The sequence below is a fragment of the Rhodamnia argentea genome, chromosome 1 (assembly GCF_020921035.1).
Source record: "Rhodamnia argentea isolate NSW1041297 chromosome 1, ASM2092103v1, whole genome shotgun sequence".
NCBI lineage: Eukaryota > Viridiplantae > Streptophyta > Magnoliopsida > Myrtales > Myrtaceae > Rhodamnia > Rhodamnia argentea.
In genome coordinates this window covers 27,791,577-27,808,332 of record NC_063150.1, presented here as the reverse complement: position 1 = coordinate 27,808,332, position 16,756 = coordinate 27,791,577, and the positions used below count along the sequence as shown (strand labels likewise).

General features: G+C 39.8%; 2 protein-coding genes across 2 annotated transcripts; one reads left to right on the top strand and one right to left on the bottom strand.

Moving 5' to 3' along the window:
- Positions 1-7,866: 7,866 nt before the first annotated feature.
- LOC115751747 lies at positions 7,867-9,564 on the top strand. Its single transcript, XM_030689727.2, has one exon. The coding sequence runs from the start codon at positions 7,997-7,999 to the stop codon at positions 9,149-9,151; it is 1,155 nt and encodes a 384-aa protein (XP_030545587.1). The 5' UTR covers positions 7,867-7,996; the 3' UTR covers positions 9,152-9,564.
- A 5,419-nt stretch (positions 9,565-14,983) lies between these two features.
- LOC115751781 (phylloplanin-like) lies at positions 14,984-16,257 on the bottom strand. Its single transcript, XM_030689774.2, has 2 exons — positions 16,005-16,257; positions 14,984-15,367 (listed from the first exon to the last, which is right to left on the bottom strand). The coding sequence occupies exons 1-2, from the start codon at positions 16,201-16,203 to the stop codon at positions 15,090-15,092; spliced, it is 477 nt and encodes a 158-aa protein (XP_030545634.1). The 5' UTR covers positions 16,204-16,257; the 3' UTR covers positions 14,984-15,089.
- Positions 16,258-16,756: the final 499 nt, after the last annotated feature.

The following is a 16,756-nucleotide window of genomic DNA, read 5'->3' as shown; positions in this document are numbered from 1 at the left end:
CAACTGTTCCATTCATCGAAATTTCGAGATTAACGTGTGGATGGGTTTGTCCATTTTGCGTTTGCTTATCCATGTTAGCCGCAGAACCCATAACAGTAATAACAGCTGACGGTTATTTAAAGCGGAGTCGAATGATGCTCGAATCTATAAGACTGACATGCTTTTCCCTTGTGATTCTCAAAGACGAGCCACCACCGACCTTTTGTCTACTCGAAACTTCAAGTGGATACATGAGTTCGAACGTGATTTGAGATTGGTCTTTCATGTTTCAATGTGAGTTTCGCTCGAGTAAATATGGCAATACATACTTAACTGGTCAGAAAGCAAGAATCCAATTCGTGGTCCGGTCTTGTCAAATTTACTTTCATGCTTAGCATGACGCTAACAGAATCGAAGCACGGGAACCGATGATTCTCTCTCTCTCTCTCTCTCTCTCTCTCTCTCGGCAAACCTATCAAACTTAATTCCACGTTCGACAAACATAAGAGTAGATCCACGATTACGCGATTCTCATTCTACAGTTTGGATTTGTGTAGTTTTACGATTCTTCTGAATGCCTATGCAAAGCTAAGCATGACCCAAAATTTAGCGTGTCGGCTCGGCTTGTTTGCAAATTTTTTTGAGGCTAGAAGGACATGGCCTTTCACTTGTGCATGTGGACTCTCTCCCTCTCTCAACATTCAGCGATGGTCGATTAAAATTGATCAGATTAATTGAATTGATACAAATGTAAATTATTTTTTTTTGGTGAAGCACAAATGCTAATTGTTTATGTCTGAATTGGCCCAAAAAAATAGGATTGAATTGAAATAATTATAATAAATTTAGGAACTTTTTTGGTAATTTTTTCCCATGATATATGATATATGTATACAAGGATCATGGAGCATGAAGGTAAGTTTAGATAATGGCCTTAATTGCTCCTGTACGATGGAACGTGGTCTTAACTTTCGAAGGCATGTTAATAAAAAGACGCACGTTGGAGCAGGACATCCGTCCGTGCGTTTTCGTCACGTCCATTGTCGAATTGATGGTCAATGGGGTCGCGTCGAGACGACTCGAAACTTGATGGACCCAAAACGCAAAAGGCCAAAAGGATTAGACAACTACTCCGTCACGCGACGAGGGCGTGAGGGTCATTGAGACAATTTACTCTTTTCGAATTATTGCGGGCTAGGGGGACGAAATTACCGGAGAAATGATAAAGGCATTAGATGTCTACGTTTGCGTCTGAATCCACGAATCTGGAGAGGATTATAGAGTTTGTAATCACTCAAAAGCTCGAGTATTTTTGCGTTTTGCTAGCCCCGGGTAAACACCATGGAGATTTCCAATTGTGTTTACTCACAACCTTTCACAGTAATTTCGCAATTCACAGAGAAAAATTAAACGCTCCAATGGATACTAAAGTGTCAAAACGAGTAGGGCCTGCTTTACTTTGGCCGAACCACATAAATATTTCATTTCTTTTTCGTCCATTGTTGATTTCTTTGGTAATTTCACTTTTTCGGGTTTGATACTAAATGACAATAGATGTTGGCTTCTATACTCGCAAAAATTGGTATCACAGCTTTTATTGCGTCGACCCATCACAACTCGTTACTAGAGCCAGGATTAGGGTTTCTAGAATTCATCTAGGGCATTTTCTTGTCTAGTCATTTTGTGGAATATCGTGTTTGTCATTATGCCTGGAGTGAGAGTCAATATTGAGAAGTTTAACGAGAGAAGCAATTTATTCTAGTTGTGGAGCATTAAGATGCATGCCACATAGATAACCTGAGGTTTTAGCGACGATATTGGATTGTAAAAATCAAATTATCTAAATTGATGAACGAGGCCAATGAGGTTGAGTTAATGGAAAAGACGAAGAGCATGATATTGTTGAGTCTGTTGGATGAGGTGTTGATACAAGTGATATTAAAATCAACGGTTGATTGTTCCCGATCTCAATGTATATCGGTGTCTGCTGAATATAATATAGAAAAGAAGGCTCGGATATGACTCCTGATCAAGGTGGTGAATGGTGCTCCCCAGCTTCTCACCAAGGGTAATTGAGGTGGAGTATGATGTATGAAAGGGTAAATTTTGTCCTCTCACCAGCATCTACCAAACTTGGTCAGGTTAAGGTGGACATTCTCTTTGACCAAAAAAAAAAAAAAAAACGTATATTCTAAAGTTATTGGTGCGGAAAGATACCCGAATTAAGGAGGAGTGGGCTCGAATGTAAGGGAGAGATTTGTTAAGTTACATGTGTAAGGGTGTTGGGCAAAAGAAGTCTCATAATGGGGGTTGTGGTTTAATTTGAAATTACTAATATATTCTAGTTAGTCCATAATTCATTGGGTTGAGCTTTTTTTTTATATATATTTACAACGAATATGAGTTTAATTGAATATATTGATAGGTTTGGATTTCAGTTCTCTCTTAACGATCTCTCCGAATGAAGGTACTGGATTTCTACCATGTGGACCCAGCACAACACTAGTCAGTCAAATTGTATGATTGCTATAGAGTCTATAACATGTATTCCATTTAAATGAAATCACATGGCAATAAGTCTAAGAAATACCTATATCAAAGGGGGGAAAAAGGAGGAGTTACTCTAGGTAAAAAATTAAATTGGAAAAGGATCCATGGAAGTTGAGAAGCACCTATGGATCTAAAAGGCCCCTACCCCCATTAGGAAAAAGACACTAAAACTAGCTCAATTAGTTTATCAAAGTTCTGTCTAAAAAAGAAAATCAAATCACAAAGTAATAAATCCTTTTTAAAGTGAGAGAATCCATATAAGCAAACAACAATAATCAGTCTGTAATGTCACTTTATCTCTTTCTTTATCCAAGAAAAGATGTTTTCGGTTTGCATGATCCAATCATTGATCCCGAAAATTTTCGACAATAAAATTAGGCAGGTCGCTTGTATAAATTCCCTATCCATAACATTTCTTCCAATATCCATAATTTTATTAAAAGACTTCCATTTTAATAGAGGGAGCCGCTCTTAACGAAATACTTTTCCTATTTTTCGTAAGTAAGGTATCCTCATTTACTAATGTGGAACAACAATGTTATCTCGACATAGCCGATCCTCACATCGGTACGTAGTAACTACAAAACATTATGTACATGAATTATTTGTTCTGATTTTAGCTGATATATCTCATTCAATTCACAAGATCAACAAAATATCGAGGCGTATCAATTTCAATTGATTTTCTCGCAATGAAATAAAGAATTTAATTATTGAGTTGTCACAACAAGCATCAAAATTTTTTCTTCTGGAAGAACCTGCAAAAATTCAGAATTTTTATTGAGGGAGCAGCAGAAAAAATATTTTCATAAGCATACTGAAAAAAAGAAAAAGAGAAAGCTTTAAATGAAGAAATTTCTGTTAATGGGGCCTGTAGATTTAAATGATTAATAGATTCTTCTGAATGACTATGCCAAAAAGGTAGGCCCGACCCAAAAATTTAGGGCATCGGCTTTGTCTTGTTTGCAAAATTTTCCTTTTTCAAAGGCTGAAAAGGACAATGCCTTTCACGTTCGCATGGGGACTCTTCCCCTAACCTCCCATAACTTCAATGCCATCAAAAAAATTTTTTTTTTGGTTTGGCCTCTGAAAAAAGTTATCATTTTTTTTTAATCTCTTTCCTAATTTTTTTTCTCTCTCTAAAAAAATAAATCATTATCTTCTTGATACGATGACAACTGCTTAGAAATTTTCATTTTTGTTCAAGATATTTCTGATTTGGAATCTTCCGTTTTTTTTTTCTTTTCAAAGTTGTGTAAATTGTTATGCGGAAATGCCATCTCTCATTGTTTTATTCATTTGACGGGATATTTGACGACCATAGTACAATCACTTTTGGCAATTTTCTTTTTCTTTGACGACGAGTCGTTCCACGAACCATAATTTTTTTTGGCTAGTTGGTATGTAGGATGAATATACCCGGTAATCCCAATAAGGAAATCTGTGACATCTCGGACACGTTATCCCGTGAACTCACACCTTAAATATTTTTCCCTACTTTCTATCGTCCTTTACACTTGATGCGGAAGTATGGCGGTATGCGACCGAATTAAATAGATATAGCAGCTTCCAAGATTTTTACAAACATACTTAGTTTTATACTTATTCGTCTCATACATTTTATAATACATCAAAACCTCGCGATTTCTATGAGCATTTCAAAATTTGGGAAGTTTACGATACAACTACCATACTACTTCCTCGTACTATTGCTAGACTACTAAGACTCTTTCCTCGTGATAACTCGAGCACCGACCTACGGTGTCGTTCCACTCTAAAAAGCTAGCGGCCCGTCAAAGTTATATATAAGGCCGAAAGTATACCATAAACTTGCTGGAACCAGGAGACAAAAGTGTGGGGAAGCTACATCGGTAAACTAACATCTATCCAAACAGTAGTCTTGACTTTGACATATACATATTTGTCTCTAAATCTACTACTTCCTATTGGGAGAGCTCCATGTGTGTCGGTATACCAAATAGCGTGCCATGCGGCGGATCCATTTCGGTTTCCTGAAAAGTCAAGGGATGAGCTAGTAATCCAGTAAATGAAATTATTAGGTCTAAAGCGGGAATATCGATACGAGACTCGATGTAGTGGCATTAGTAATGCAAAGCTATTCTGTGATCCATTGTAAAAATAACATGTACCACACACATCAAGCATGCAAGTGCGACGATTTCATTATGTAACTTGTTTGCTCGTAAGGGCCATGAGCTCGTCGGCTCATTCTCGTAATTTCGTAGTCGTTATTCGAGAACGCTTTCTCGTAGGCCCAACATCGTTTGAGAAAAGACGACGTCTTGTTTGCATTGTCACCTTCACAAGAAACGACAACTCATAATCATTTCTAGTAACAAGGCTAAAATCCGACCTCGTAGTCGGCACGTAATTCCCATATAAAAGCCAACTTTGGCTTTCATTGTTCCTTTAGACAGTGAGTAAGCATGCATTTCTCATGTTTGCATGCATTCATGCTCTTCCGCATACACATGCTTGTTTATCATCTCTTCTTAACATAAAAATATGCGGGATTGGATTAACAAAAGTGAGACAGGCGAGGGACCACTCGAACCATCTCCGGCTAGACAAAGTCGGCCCGGCCGAACCCGGACCGATCTGCCTAGCACCGATCAACCTAGGGCTGAACCGGACCAAGCCCAAAGGGCCAAACCCAATTCTAGTCCGTCCTAGACTGGACTAGATTCTTGGTTATGCGGGTTCCGGCCCGGTTGGCCTTAGCGGCTCGATTTTTTTCCCATTCGATCCTCGTTCACGTACGCACTCCTTTCCGATATCCAATTAATGTAATTATTGATGCAACAACACATATATTCACACACATAATCAATGCAATACGTCATCAAGCATTAGATAGACATTACCACCTTAAAACTAATAGTTCCGTTTATCCGTACTCGGACAATGGTAGTTTGCTCTATTATGACATGCAAACGGCCGAATAAGAAAGCAAGACGAGAAGAAAAGGTGGCAACGTGTGGTGTAACGGCGGCCCAACGAGGTGGTGTTGCGGCGGTTTGGCCGCATGAGAGAGAGCAGTTGGTTTGGGGGTAGGTGAGAGAATGGGAAGAGGGAAAAAGATGATGTGGTCTCAAAATTAGGAACCATTCTTAATTTATAGGCAAATGGTCTTTATCATCATTAATTATGACTAGCTACTTATCTTTTTGTGACTGAGCTACTTAGCAATCTATGTTTAATATGTGTTAGTCTAAGTCTTGGGTTAGCTATTTATCCTTTTGTGATTGGGCCACATAGCACTCCATATCTAATACTAAGCTCTAGACTAGTTACTTATCCTAATCCTATTGGTCCCCCTACTTATTTTCTAGAAGCTAGTTGCTTAGCATCATTTTATTGGTCAACCTAGCAGTCTTTTAGAACCTAGTTACTTTAATATGAGTTAAGTTTCCATTAGCTTAATTATCTCATTGCATCAAATCCATTTAATCTTCTAGAATCTTCCGGAAACAAGTATCGATGGACGACCGTTCGTCCATAGTGGGGTGGAATAGAGTGGAGGGCGGAGTTGTCGGTTCCGACCATGGCCGATGCCGACTTGCGGCGCCATCTCCGGGCAATGGCATAACCCGAGCACTGTTGCTTTGTGCCATGTGGGCCGGCGGGTGCACCTCAATCCAACCTCGTGCCGGCCAAGCACGGGCCGATCGAGTGTCGTTTGTGCTGGTCACCGGCCGGGCATGCCTCCCTCCCGATCCGTTCATCGTCCATGCTCGTTCCTTGCTGGGTTCCTCGTTAATCAATCGACGTCTTGTTTTTTTAACATGTTTCTTGCCATTTATCTACTATATTTTCTTTTATAACATTCAGGAAAACTTCTTAGTCAATTTAAGATATAGTACTTTATTATTGAAACCTTATTTTATCTCCGAGTGCTTGAAAATGAAATGTATGCTTATCCTAAAATTAGCAGTGACATTCATCCTTATCCTTTATCAAATTGACTTGCCATCGACTTATGTATTAATTTATATAATACTATTTTATTTCATATTTTCTAATACGATTTATGTTTGTCACAAAATCTAAATATGAGATGATCCAATGAATTTTGTGATGGCATAATTTGTGGTGGTTTTGTTGGTTTTAACTTATGATGATGATATTATTTTCTGAAAAAATTTCAAATGAGGGCCCGAAGTGCCCTCATTTTCTCAAATAAATGCTCAAAGTGAATATTATTTCAAATAAGGGCTTGAAGTGCCATCATTTTCTCAAATAAGGATATGAAGTGAACCTTATTTCAAATAAGGGCCTGAAGTGGCAATGGAATCTCAAGAAAGGGTTCGATTTCAATGGCATTTTAGTCATTTCCTTTTATTTGTCTTTTTTTTCTATTTTCTTAAAAATAATTTTAAAAAAGAAAAAACACACACAATAATGGGATGGTCGCTTGCAGTCGTCACCCCATCGCTAAGGGGAGGGGGCCAATGAAGGTCGGGGGGGTCGCTAGCGCCCGTTGGCCCTCGCCAAAATAGGGAGAAGGTCGGGCGCTCTCTCGGATGCGGGCGGGGGTCGTCGGCCCTCCTTTGGTCAAGGGTTGCCCGCCCTCCCTTGGTCGAGGGTTGTTGGCCCTCCCCTAGTCGAGGGTCATTGGCTCTTGCCCAAATTTGGGAGAGGGATTGCTGGCCCTCGCCTCTAGTTGACGGGGCCGGCCTTTGCCAACCCCTCAATGATGGTGGGGCGGCGTCGGCCCTCCCGCTTGTGTATGTGTTTTTTTATTTTTTTAATTTTTACAAATAAAAAAATAAAAAATGAAGAAAATATAAAAAATGGATAAATAACAAAAACACCCTTTTGCCCAAGTCCTTTTTTGAGACTCCATGGCTTTATTTAAAACCCGCTATGCTACTTCAAGTCTTTATTTAAAATAAAGTTCACTTGGCGTCTTTATTTGAGAAAATAAGAGCACTTTAAATTTTTATTTGAAAATTTTATTTTTTTGGATGAGTAACGAAGTTTTTGTCTATTTTAAAAAATATTGGGAAGTGAAATCAGGCACATAATTCTTTTTATTTAATTTCAATGAAAAAAACAATAAAAAAATTCCAAAGAAAACTCCAAGTAGTGAGAACCCCAAAAAAAAAAAAAAAAAAAAAAGAAAGAAAGAAACGAAAATCCGTAAAATAAAGCAAAAGAGAGTCATGAATGAATGAAGAGGATCGTCTCCATTTCCCCAGGCATATCATATCAACTCTCTTCCACGCCATAATATTTCTTCCTTCTATCCCTCAATAATCATCACCCTTTCTCTCTCCCTCTGACCAGTTTTGTTCCCATCTCCTTGTCCTCTCTCCCTCTCTATCATATCGAGAAGAGTACTGCATCGCAGGAGAAGGGAGACTCGAAACACCCACAAAGAAAGAAACCGCGAGCAACCCAAATGCGTTGTTGAAGCGCCTGAGACAGGCAAAGCAAAGCGCAGATGGAGAATCTCAAAGCAGTCGCGGCTGTCGGAGAGCCGGACATGGGCGTCGACGGCATGCACTGCAACTTCCACCCTTTCAACGCTTCGGGCGGCGGCGGGATCTGCGCCTTCTGCCTCCAGGAGAAGCTCGGCAAGCTCGTCTCCTCCTCCCTCTCCTTCCCGAGCCAACGCAACTCCTCGTCCCCGTCGCCTTCCCCGTCTTTCAGATCCGACGACGTCGTCCCTTCGACGTTGTCGTTCACGTCCTCCTCGATGCCCCACCGGGCCCACAGTGCGCACCACGCCAAGCACTCGAAAGTCGCTTCCTTTTTGGCCAAGAAGAAGAAGAAAGCCACGGTGGAGGAGGATGCTGCACCGAGCATGGTGTTCCGGAGGAGCAGGTCCATCGCCTTCTCTGCTGCTACTCCTCAAAGTTGCCATTTTTATGACGTCGGTGGGCATGTTTATAGCCCCAGAAAGAGGGGTGGGTTCTGGTCTTTCATGTCTCTCTCCTCCTCCTCGAGGCCGCAAAACGCAAGGGACAGAGACTCAGGGCATTCTCTGTCGAGGACAGGACAAGCTGTGGTCGAAGAAGATAATGTTGCTGTCGCTGCTCAAAATGGCGTCTCCGCTTCATCTTTTGAGAACAATAACAAGGTCTCAAGATCCAGATCTGTGGGGTGTGGGAGCAGGAGCTTCTCAGGGGACTTCTTTGAGAGGATCTCCACTGGGTTCATTGGGGACTGCACGACTCTGAGGAGGGTGGAGTCTCACAGAGAAGGCAAGCCACCCAGAGCCTCCACCTCCACCACCTCGGAGGCTCATCATCATCCTCATCAGTGCATGAAGGAGAGGGTCAGGTGTGGGGGGATCTTTGGTGGGTTTGCTATTGCCAACTCATCCTCGTCCATCTCATCATCCTCAGCATCTTCCTCATCCTACTGGGTCCCATCATCCTCCAATTCAGCCGAAGACAATGTCAATCACAGCGGCGTGTCATCAAAGCCGCCAGTTTATTCTCATCATCACGGCAGGAGCAAGAGCTGGGGCTGGGCTCTTGCAAGCCCCATGAGAGCTTTTAGCAGGCCTTCTTCAGGGAAGAGATCTGCCAGTGCTTCCATCAAACCCACTTCAGGCATGAACGGAGCTTCCTTACTGGCTGTTGGAGGCTGAGAGAGAGAGAGAGAGAGAGGAGGCGCTTGTTAGTCCGAGTCTGGTCTTATACATAAATCAGTCATTTTTACAATGCTTGTTGATAAGGATCTGTTTCATTAGTTTCAGCTTGCATCACAGTGTAGCACTTGATTCCCACTTTTTTCTCTTGGCTCATTCATGTCTCTTGTTCAGTGGAATGCTCATATGTGTTGGTTTTGAGATTGACCCACCTTCCACCTCTCTCCCTCTGTCCTCTTTCTGGGGAGAGACAGAGCATCCAGAGAGTCCCATGTGATTGTTCAATCGTTCATCTTCTTGATCTTGTATTCTTTGTAGTGTTAATTGTTTTCTTCTGGGTTGCTGAATCTGATCGAATGGTCAATGGTACAGGTGTTTGTTGACTACAATAACAATGCATGTTGGAGGGGGGCTGGGAGGGTTTTTACTTGGGGTTGTCACGTCACATGGACACACATGTTTGGTCTTGGGCTAATACAAAGTAAGCAGGACTTGTCTGGCATGTTCTGTAGCTGCCCACAGAGCATTTATTAAGTAGATCACTGATTTGGGATTAGAAAAATCTTCACTATTGTTTGGTCATAATTGACAGAAGAATGCAAAAACCAAGGACAATTTGGTTGTAACGTGAATGAATGACGCCAAAAATTGTAGAAGAAATCGAACTGGTCCAGCTTGTTCTGTTGTAACAGTAAGAAGGTATGGAAGAACAGAGTGGGAGGGTGGGAGGAGATAGGAATGTGCCGGTCCCGCCTTCCCTTGCTTCCCCACCTACTAGACATTTTCTTTATTGGAGGACTCTTCATTTCTAAAATTAAATTGCGATTATTTGGCTGAAATTCAACTGAGTATATGTTTTTTTTCCATTCGAGAAAGTAAATAAAAAGTATTATTTCACAATCAATAGAATTGCTTTGGCACATGTTGATATTTAGGGGCGAGTATGTTTTCGGGGTAGAATCTGGAATTGAATCGGTGGGGAACTTGTTTCAGCTTCTAGGTTCTAGGATTGTTACGTAGGTTTTAAAAATTGGGAAATCTCTTCCGACGGATAAGTTTCAGTGTTGCAAGTTGGGCTTCAAAAATTTGAGAATTTGTTCTGACGGGCAGGTTTTAGGTAAGTGAAACCCGAAATCAGAAACCCGTAACAAGTTTTTCTTAATATATGATGAAGATATAATATGGAACAACTAGTCTGAGTCTCCATTATCGACGATATTTACGACTGAGATTATACTTTGTGATGTTTCGTATTTTATTCATGTCTCAAAATGAGTTGTGGTCAAGTGAATTATATGCATGATAGGTTTCGTATTTCAAAAAATGAGGAACTTGTTCCGACGTGTAGGTTTCGGGTTCAAAATAAAAAGTGAAACCCGAAACTGCTCACCCCTATTGATATTAACGAGAACATCTTTCGTTCTGTTCTACTAAGAGATAAAAGACCATAATTAAGAATTAATATTTCGAATATCCTATTCGATATTCAACTAGCAGATTTGGTTCTCTTCGTTGATATTCAATACATATCGATTTGTAATTTTCATTTGTCGTTTGGCCAAAAACGAGAGATTTCAATAGGAAAAGAAGAAGTGAAACTGTGGAGTCCATATATCATTATGATCGAAGAAAAGGACTGATGAAGATCGATGATGATGCAGGGAGAGCTTGGAAAGTTTCGGGGGATGGTGATGGCGACGGAAGACGCAGTGAAGTACAAAGTAAAAAAGAGAAGGACAGGGGAAAAAAACAGCTCAGGTCAATTTAGAGGATGTACTCCACCAAAAAAAAAAAAAAACATTCATATATATATATATTGTTTGTTTTTAATTGAAAAATTTTCGGATTAATTTCATTGGTGGTCATGAAAAGTAGTGAATTCTAGATATGCATGTCTAGGGAAAGAAACATGGGAATTTCTTTAAATAAAAAAATTGAATTGCATGATATTTCAACAATTTTTTTTTGCGATATATTTTGAGGGTTTTTTTTTCAATTTAATTTAAAAAAAATATTTACAAAATTATTTTTTAAAAATAAATATTTACAAGTTTGGGCCTCGCTCGGCAATTGGGTTGCCGAGCGAGGCTCGCTCGACACCCCAACCGCCGAGCGGGGTTGGGCTTTTTCTTCTTCTTCTTCTTCTTCTTTTTTTTAATTTCGTTTTTTTAAGTATTTTAATTATTTAAAAAAATACGAAATTTACAAAAAAAAAAAAAAAACAATGTGGGCCGGCTATATTGAAAATTTCATATTTTTTTTAATTATTGATACTTAGAATATTTATTTTATTTATAATTTTTTTTCTTGTGAAGCTTATAGTTATAACATTATTAGCAATAATTAATGTGAATATTTATTAAGATCTATAATTAATAAATAATGTTGTGATATAATGTAATATAGTCGCGGGAATATGTTGGAAACCGCAGAAAAAGAGTTAAAAACCGCAGCAAAAGAGTGGAAACGAGTAAAGAAATGGCAAAACTTTGGAAAAACATATCTCATCACTCGGGCGTCCGTTTGAGACAATTTTTTTTTATTTCACGTAATTTTTCGAGACGAATCCATTGGCAAATAGCCATAGGCGGTTTGGCCCGGCTTTTTCCCCAAAAAACTCCGTTTTCCTTGTCAATTTTGCATTTTCTCCCTTCGGTGCTACTTCTCGATATCGAACGAACCCTCCTTTCCCTCTTTCCCCAAACAAATTCGGCCGTTGGCGGTGATGAACAATGGATTTTTGCAATTCGGGATAGTCTAGATGAGTTTTCCTATTTTTTCTAGTATTTTCGGGATTTATTAATGGCAATTTTTGCTATTCGGGATCGTCTAGATAGGTTTTCGATTGATTATATTATAAAGATATTGAATTAAGAATGGGGTTCCTTAATTTCATATATCTTACCAATTTTATTTTATGAATATTTTTAATTAATTACATAATTACAACATTATTTATTAATTATAGATCTTAATAATTTTTATATTAATTATTACTAATTATGTTATAAAGATAAGCTTCCCAAGAAAATATATATATATATATATAAAATAAATATAAACATGTTAAAAAAATACAAAATAAACTAAATATTATAAGTATAAATAATTAAAATACTTAAAAAAATGAAATTAAAAAAAAAGAAAAGAAAAGAAGCCCAACCCCACTTGGCAGCTGGGCTGCCGAGTAGGTGGGCTGCCTAGCAGCTGGGGCTGGGCCCAGCAGAGCTGCTCGGCAGCCCAACTGCTGAGCGAGGCCCAAACTTGTAAATATTTATTTTTAAAAAATAATTTTGTAAATATTTAAAAAAAAATTAAATTGGAAAAAAACCCTATATTTTGATGAACGATGTAATATATTTCACATATTTCTAAAACCATAAAGATAAATGTTAAAAAAAAAGTTATCATAAAGAAAATACAAAGTTTCCGTTAAAGCGATAGTAATATGTATATTGAATTAGAAGGCGGTTTTTTAAGAAATCATCTTTAGGGTCCCCTGTAAAATAAAGCTAAGAAAAACACCTTTAGGGACACTACTGTTGGGCAACAGTGCAGATGAAAATAAAGCTAGGAAAAACAGGTGCAATTGTGGAGAAGAAAATAGAACGGGAAGGAAGAGCCTTGTTAAGGGAGTTGATATTAGCTAGGATTCACCTAGAGAGATATAAATATGTGATTCTAAACAAAATCGAAATTTAAATGGGGGAATTAGATGAATCAAGTTGAATATGATCAAGACCAATTGAAACGGAGTGTGAATATGATCGGGTTGAAGTAATATTTAGAAGTGTAGAAACTTCTATCAAGTAATAATTAAGTAAGTATGAGCAGAGAGATAGAAGACTTTAAACACGGATGTTCGGCTTAGTGCAAGCTTATGCCTACTCTCCCATAGTGATAGCCTACCGGTTTGAATTCATTAGATAATCAATGAAAAATAACGGCAATGAGTGTTGCTTATATTTCAAGCCCTTATTTTTCGAAGTAGGTGCTGCTTATACTCAAGTTGATAGCCTCACTATCTCACTCTTAAGCACAAACTATCGCTTTGCTAACATTTCTCAAAAAATTATAATTGTGAGTGAACTGAAGAAAAATATGAACATGTGAAGTTTTCTTGAACCTTGGAATTTTTAACTCTTGATCTATCTCTCTCTTCACCGCCTCCTTTTATACTCCTCAATATCCACACTTCCCGTTGGATAAACTTCAAGAGGATCAATCACCAAGCTTGGACAAATGATGAGAAGGTTAGGGTAATCGAACAATCGGAGATACCAATAGATTTAGTCGCCCATACGAACAAATCTCGGTTTCCATAAGTGGAGTGCTTCAGCTATGGAAAGAATTTTGCCTTCGGGATGATTGTCAACTAATCAAGACATCTCGCGTGATTGAATATTCTACGGAGATAATCTTTAAAATTGACGGTCAATCAAGATCTTCTTAAGTAGGAATCCATATTAGATCACAAACTGTAGAGCAACAAGATAAAACATCTCAACATAATTATCTTAGAATATAAACTTTGCTAATATCTAGCGTTTGCTTTGTTGATAGCCACGTAGTAGCCTTGCTGATATTCACGCATGACGTTGTTTCTGGCTTGTTGGATATGATCAATTGTTCTTGCAAAGATATATTAACAACCATGATGCTGGGGACCCTGTAGACATAAAACCTTGATGCTTCTAAGTCAACATGAACTTCCCGTTCATCTAGACTTGTTCATGTAGGTCTTTCAATCAATAAAGAGTCCTTTCAATGTGAATATTATCTGAATACATAAAAATTTCTCGCATTACTCAAGATGGATATAAACAATGAATAGTTTTGTCAATTTCAAAACATATTAGAAGGTTTCCTCAACATGAGTGACTTATCGGGAAAAACAGGAACAACGGTGCCGTTGCCTTGCACTCGAACGTTGTGGATGGGCCCTCTGTGACGGAGCTTGGCCACGACAACCATGGTCTTATCTTTGAGTTTGACAGTGTGGCGACAGCTCTGCCGGAGTGACGATGGCATGCCGGGCAGAGAGCGGGAGATAGACCGTGGATCTCCGTGTCTAAGCCTATGTGGGGGAGAGAGTGAGAGAAATAGGGTTAAAGAAAAGATGGAAACTAACCTAGGACTAGGAGTACTAATCGTGTTCAAGTATCTCTGTAATATTTCTCAGGTCATGTGTCCGATCAAGTTCACGAGAAGAATCACAACCGGGCCTAGCATGTCCTGGTGATCTTGTCCCTGATAAACCCAACCACCCACATGTTCTCTGGATTGTGAAATCTGAGAGAACGAAACATGAATCACCCATGTCCTAACGTGATGAGTTCTCACGACCAGATCGGACGGTAGAACAAGAAATTCATCAAGGTTGGAGCCGTCGACAATAATGCGCATCAAAACCTTCGTTTCGTGGTATAATGCAAGGATAATCGTGTCGTTCTATCTTGCATCTTCTCGTCGTCCTTTCCATCAGGGTTTAGCATTTCCTCATCAAAGTCATGATGTCATATTGCGCAAAAGAATGTGCACTGCGGGTTACCCTTCTAAATTGGGTTATCATTGCTGCCGAAGATGAAGAGATCTCGCTCGAAGAAGATAATGTTAGTCGGTAATTCACTGCCGCAAGACCTACCTGCACAAACGTTTTCGAGATGAAGAAATGTACTAGAGGAGAACAACGAGATGACAAATATCCATTGAAAAGTAATTGTATTCTGTTGCTCGACTAAACGCCGTAGGAAATTACGATTCATTGCGATACACGATCATCTTGAAAGTCATCTAATACTTAGGGAAGCATCATTTGCAATATCCCGTACGCCACATTAATAAACATGACCTTATTTGCTTTACATATGGTATCATTTATTGTTATAGTCATCCGAACTTAGCCCGGGTCGGGGTCCGATTTGCATGCCTAAACGGCTCAGCCGATGAGATTGAATCCGGTAGGAACGATGTTGGCAATACTGAGGAGTCCCTGGACTGTGTTCCCGACGAACTGCAATGCTGACTGGAGGACCCCGGCGATGGGCAAGCTCGAATTGCAGCTCGAGAGAGGGGTTGGGACCACTAATTGGCAAGTGTTGAGTACTGTGGAGAGGATGAACTGGAGAGGGTCCAACAGAATTGAGAACACACCATTCTGATTTGTGGTTGCAGAGGACACCACATTGCCTCCGCACTTAAGTTGCACCACTGCATCTGCAATTGCATATAACAGAATGGGGAAGGACAAATGCATTCAGTGTAGAAAATCTTATTTCTTTTGGGTCAAATCCATCTGGAAGGACATATGATTATCGGAACCACGTCAAATAACGATGCCACCTCGAAGAAACCATCGATTTTTCTTCTTTTGGCACTTGAATGAGCAGAGCAAAAACACTGCATATACCGGATACATGACATGATGACAGGTTTGTAGGCTCGCAGCCGAGGTTGGTGCAAGAACACGATTCAACTAATCAAATTCGAGAATTCCATGTGAAACCTACAGTTAGAGCCATGCACCTTGTACTGGTTGTCCCGAATTATTTCCTCGTTGCCAACGCATTCATTTGAATGACTTAGATTGCTGACAGAGCTTATATATGCAGAATGCCATAGGCGACATGGAAGACGGGTTAACTAGATATTGGACACTCAGTTAACTAGACGATATTTTACAGGGGATGAATCCGATATAAGCAAATCGCACAGTGTGCAAAAGGTTTGGGCCTCGTAATTATGAGGTACGGACCGTGTAAACTGTGATTCACTAGCTGCGCTACTTGACCATATAGCGTGCTCATGTGTGGCTGCAATGGAATTGCATAGATTCACAAGAGGAGTGACTTACTAGGGAAAACCGGAATTGTGCCATTAATGAGTGAAGTGGTGCTACTGAGAAGGCATGGCACGATCCCATTGATCCGAATCAGGCCGAGGAGGGAGCCAATGAGTCCTCCTAGTCCTCCTAGCTGTGCCTGAGCCATTGGGGCACCCACCACAAGCACCCCAACAATGAGTGACACCAGGAAAAGTGATTTTGGAGCCATTATTCGAAGTGATTATGGGAAAGAGTTCTGTGAAGTGTGTTGGCGGACTTGTTTCAGTAGCGAAGCGAGTGTTTGCTGTAAGATACCGGTGGTTCGCAGCCATTTTATAGGGGCTGGAAAGCCCAACTTGCTGCAGCATTTTCTGAATGTGCCCCTCTCTCTCTCTCTCTCTCTCTCGCGAGCACGCGCAATCATGCAGAAGGCATATAGGTCTGCCTTGAGAAAGTGTAGTTTTGGATGAGCCACCCCCACATGCATGCAAGTTGAAGAAGAGTATGACCACAGAAAGATCAACCAAGAAGAACTTGACCAGCTATATATGTTGCTGTCCTAGCTTTGTCCCAGAAATGAGTGGCCTGAAGTATGGAAAATGGTACTGATATCCTCAGATTATCCACAAGGTTGGAAATCCCGCCGATTGCGAGTATTAACAAAGGATCGAAAGCTTAATTCATACATAGCAGCTGCATTAACATAGTTTACAAGTGTAATTGGAACCAAGTTGACAATCAGTATCCATGAACAAGTCGGTCGTGTTATATAACTATGATTA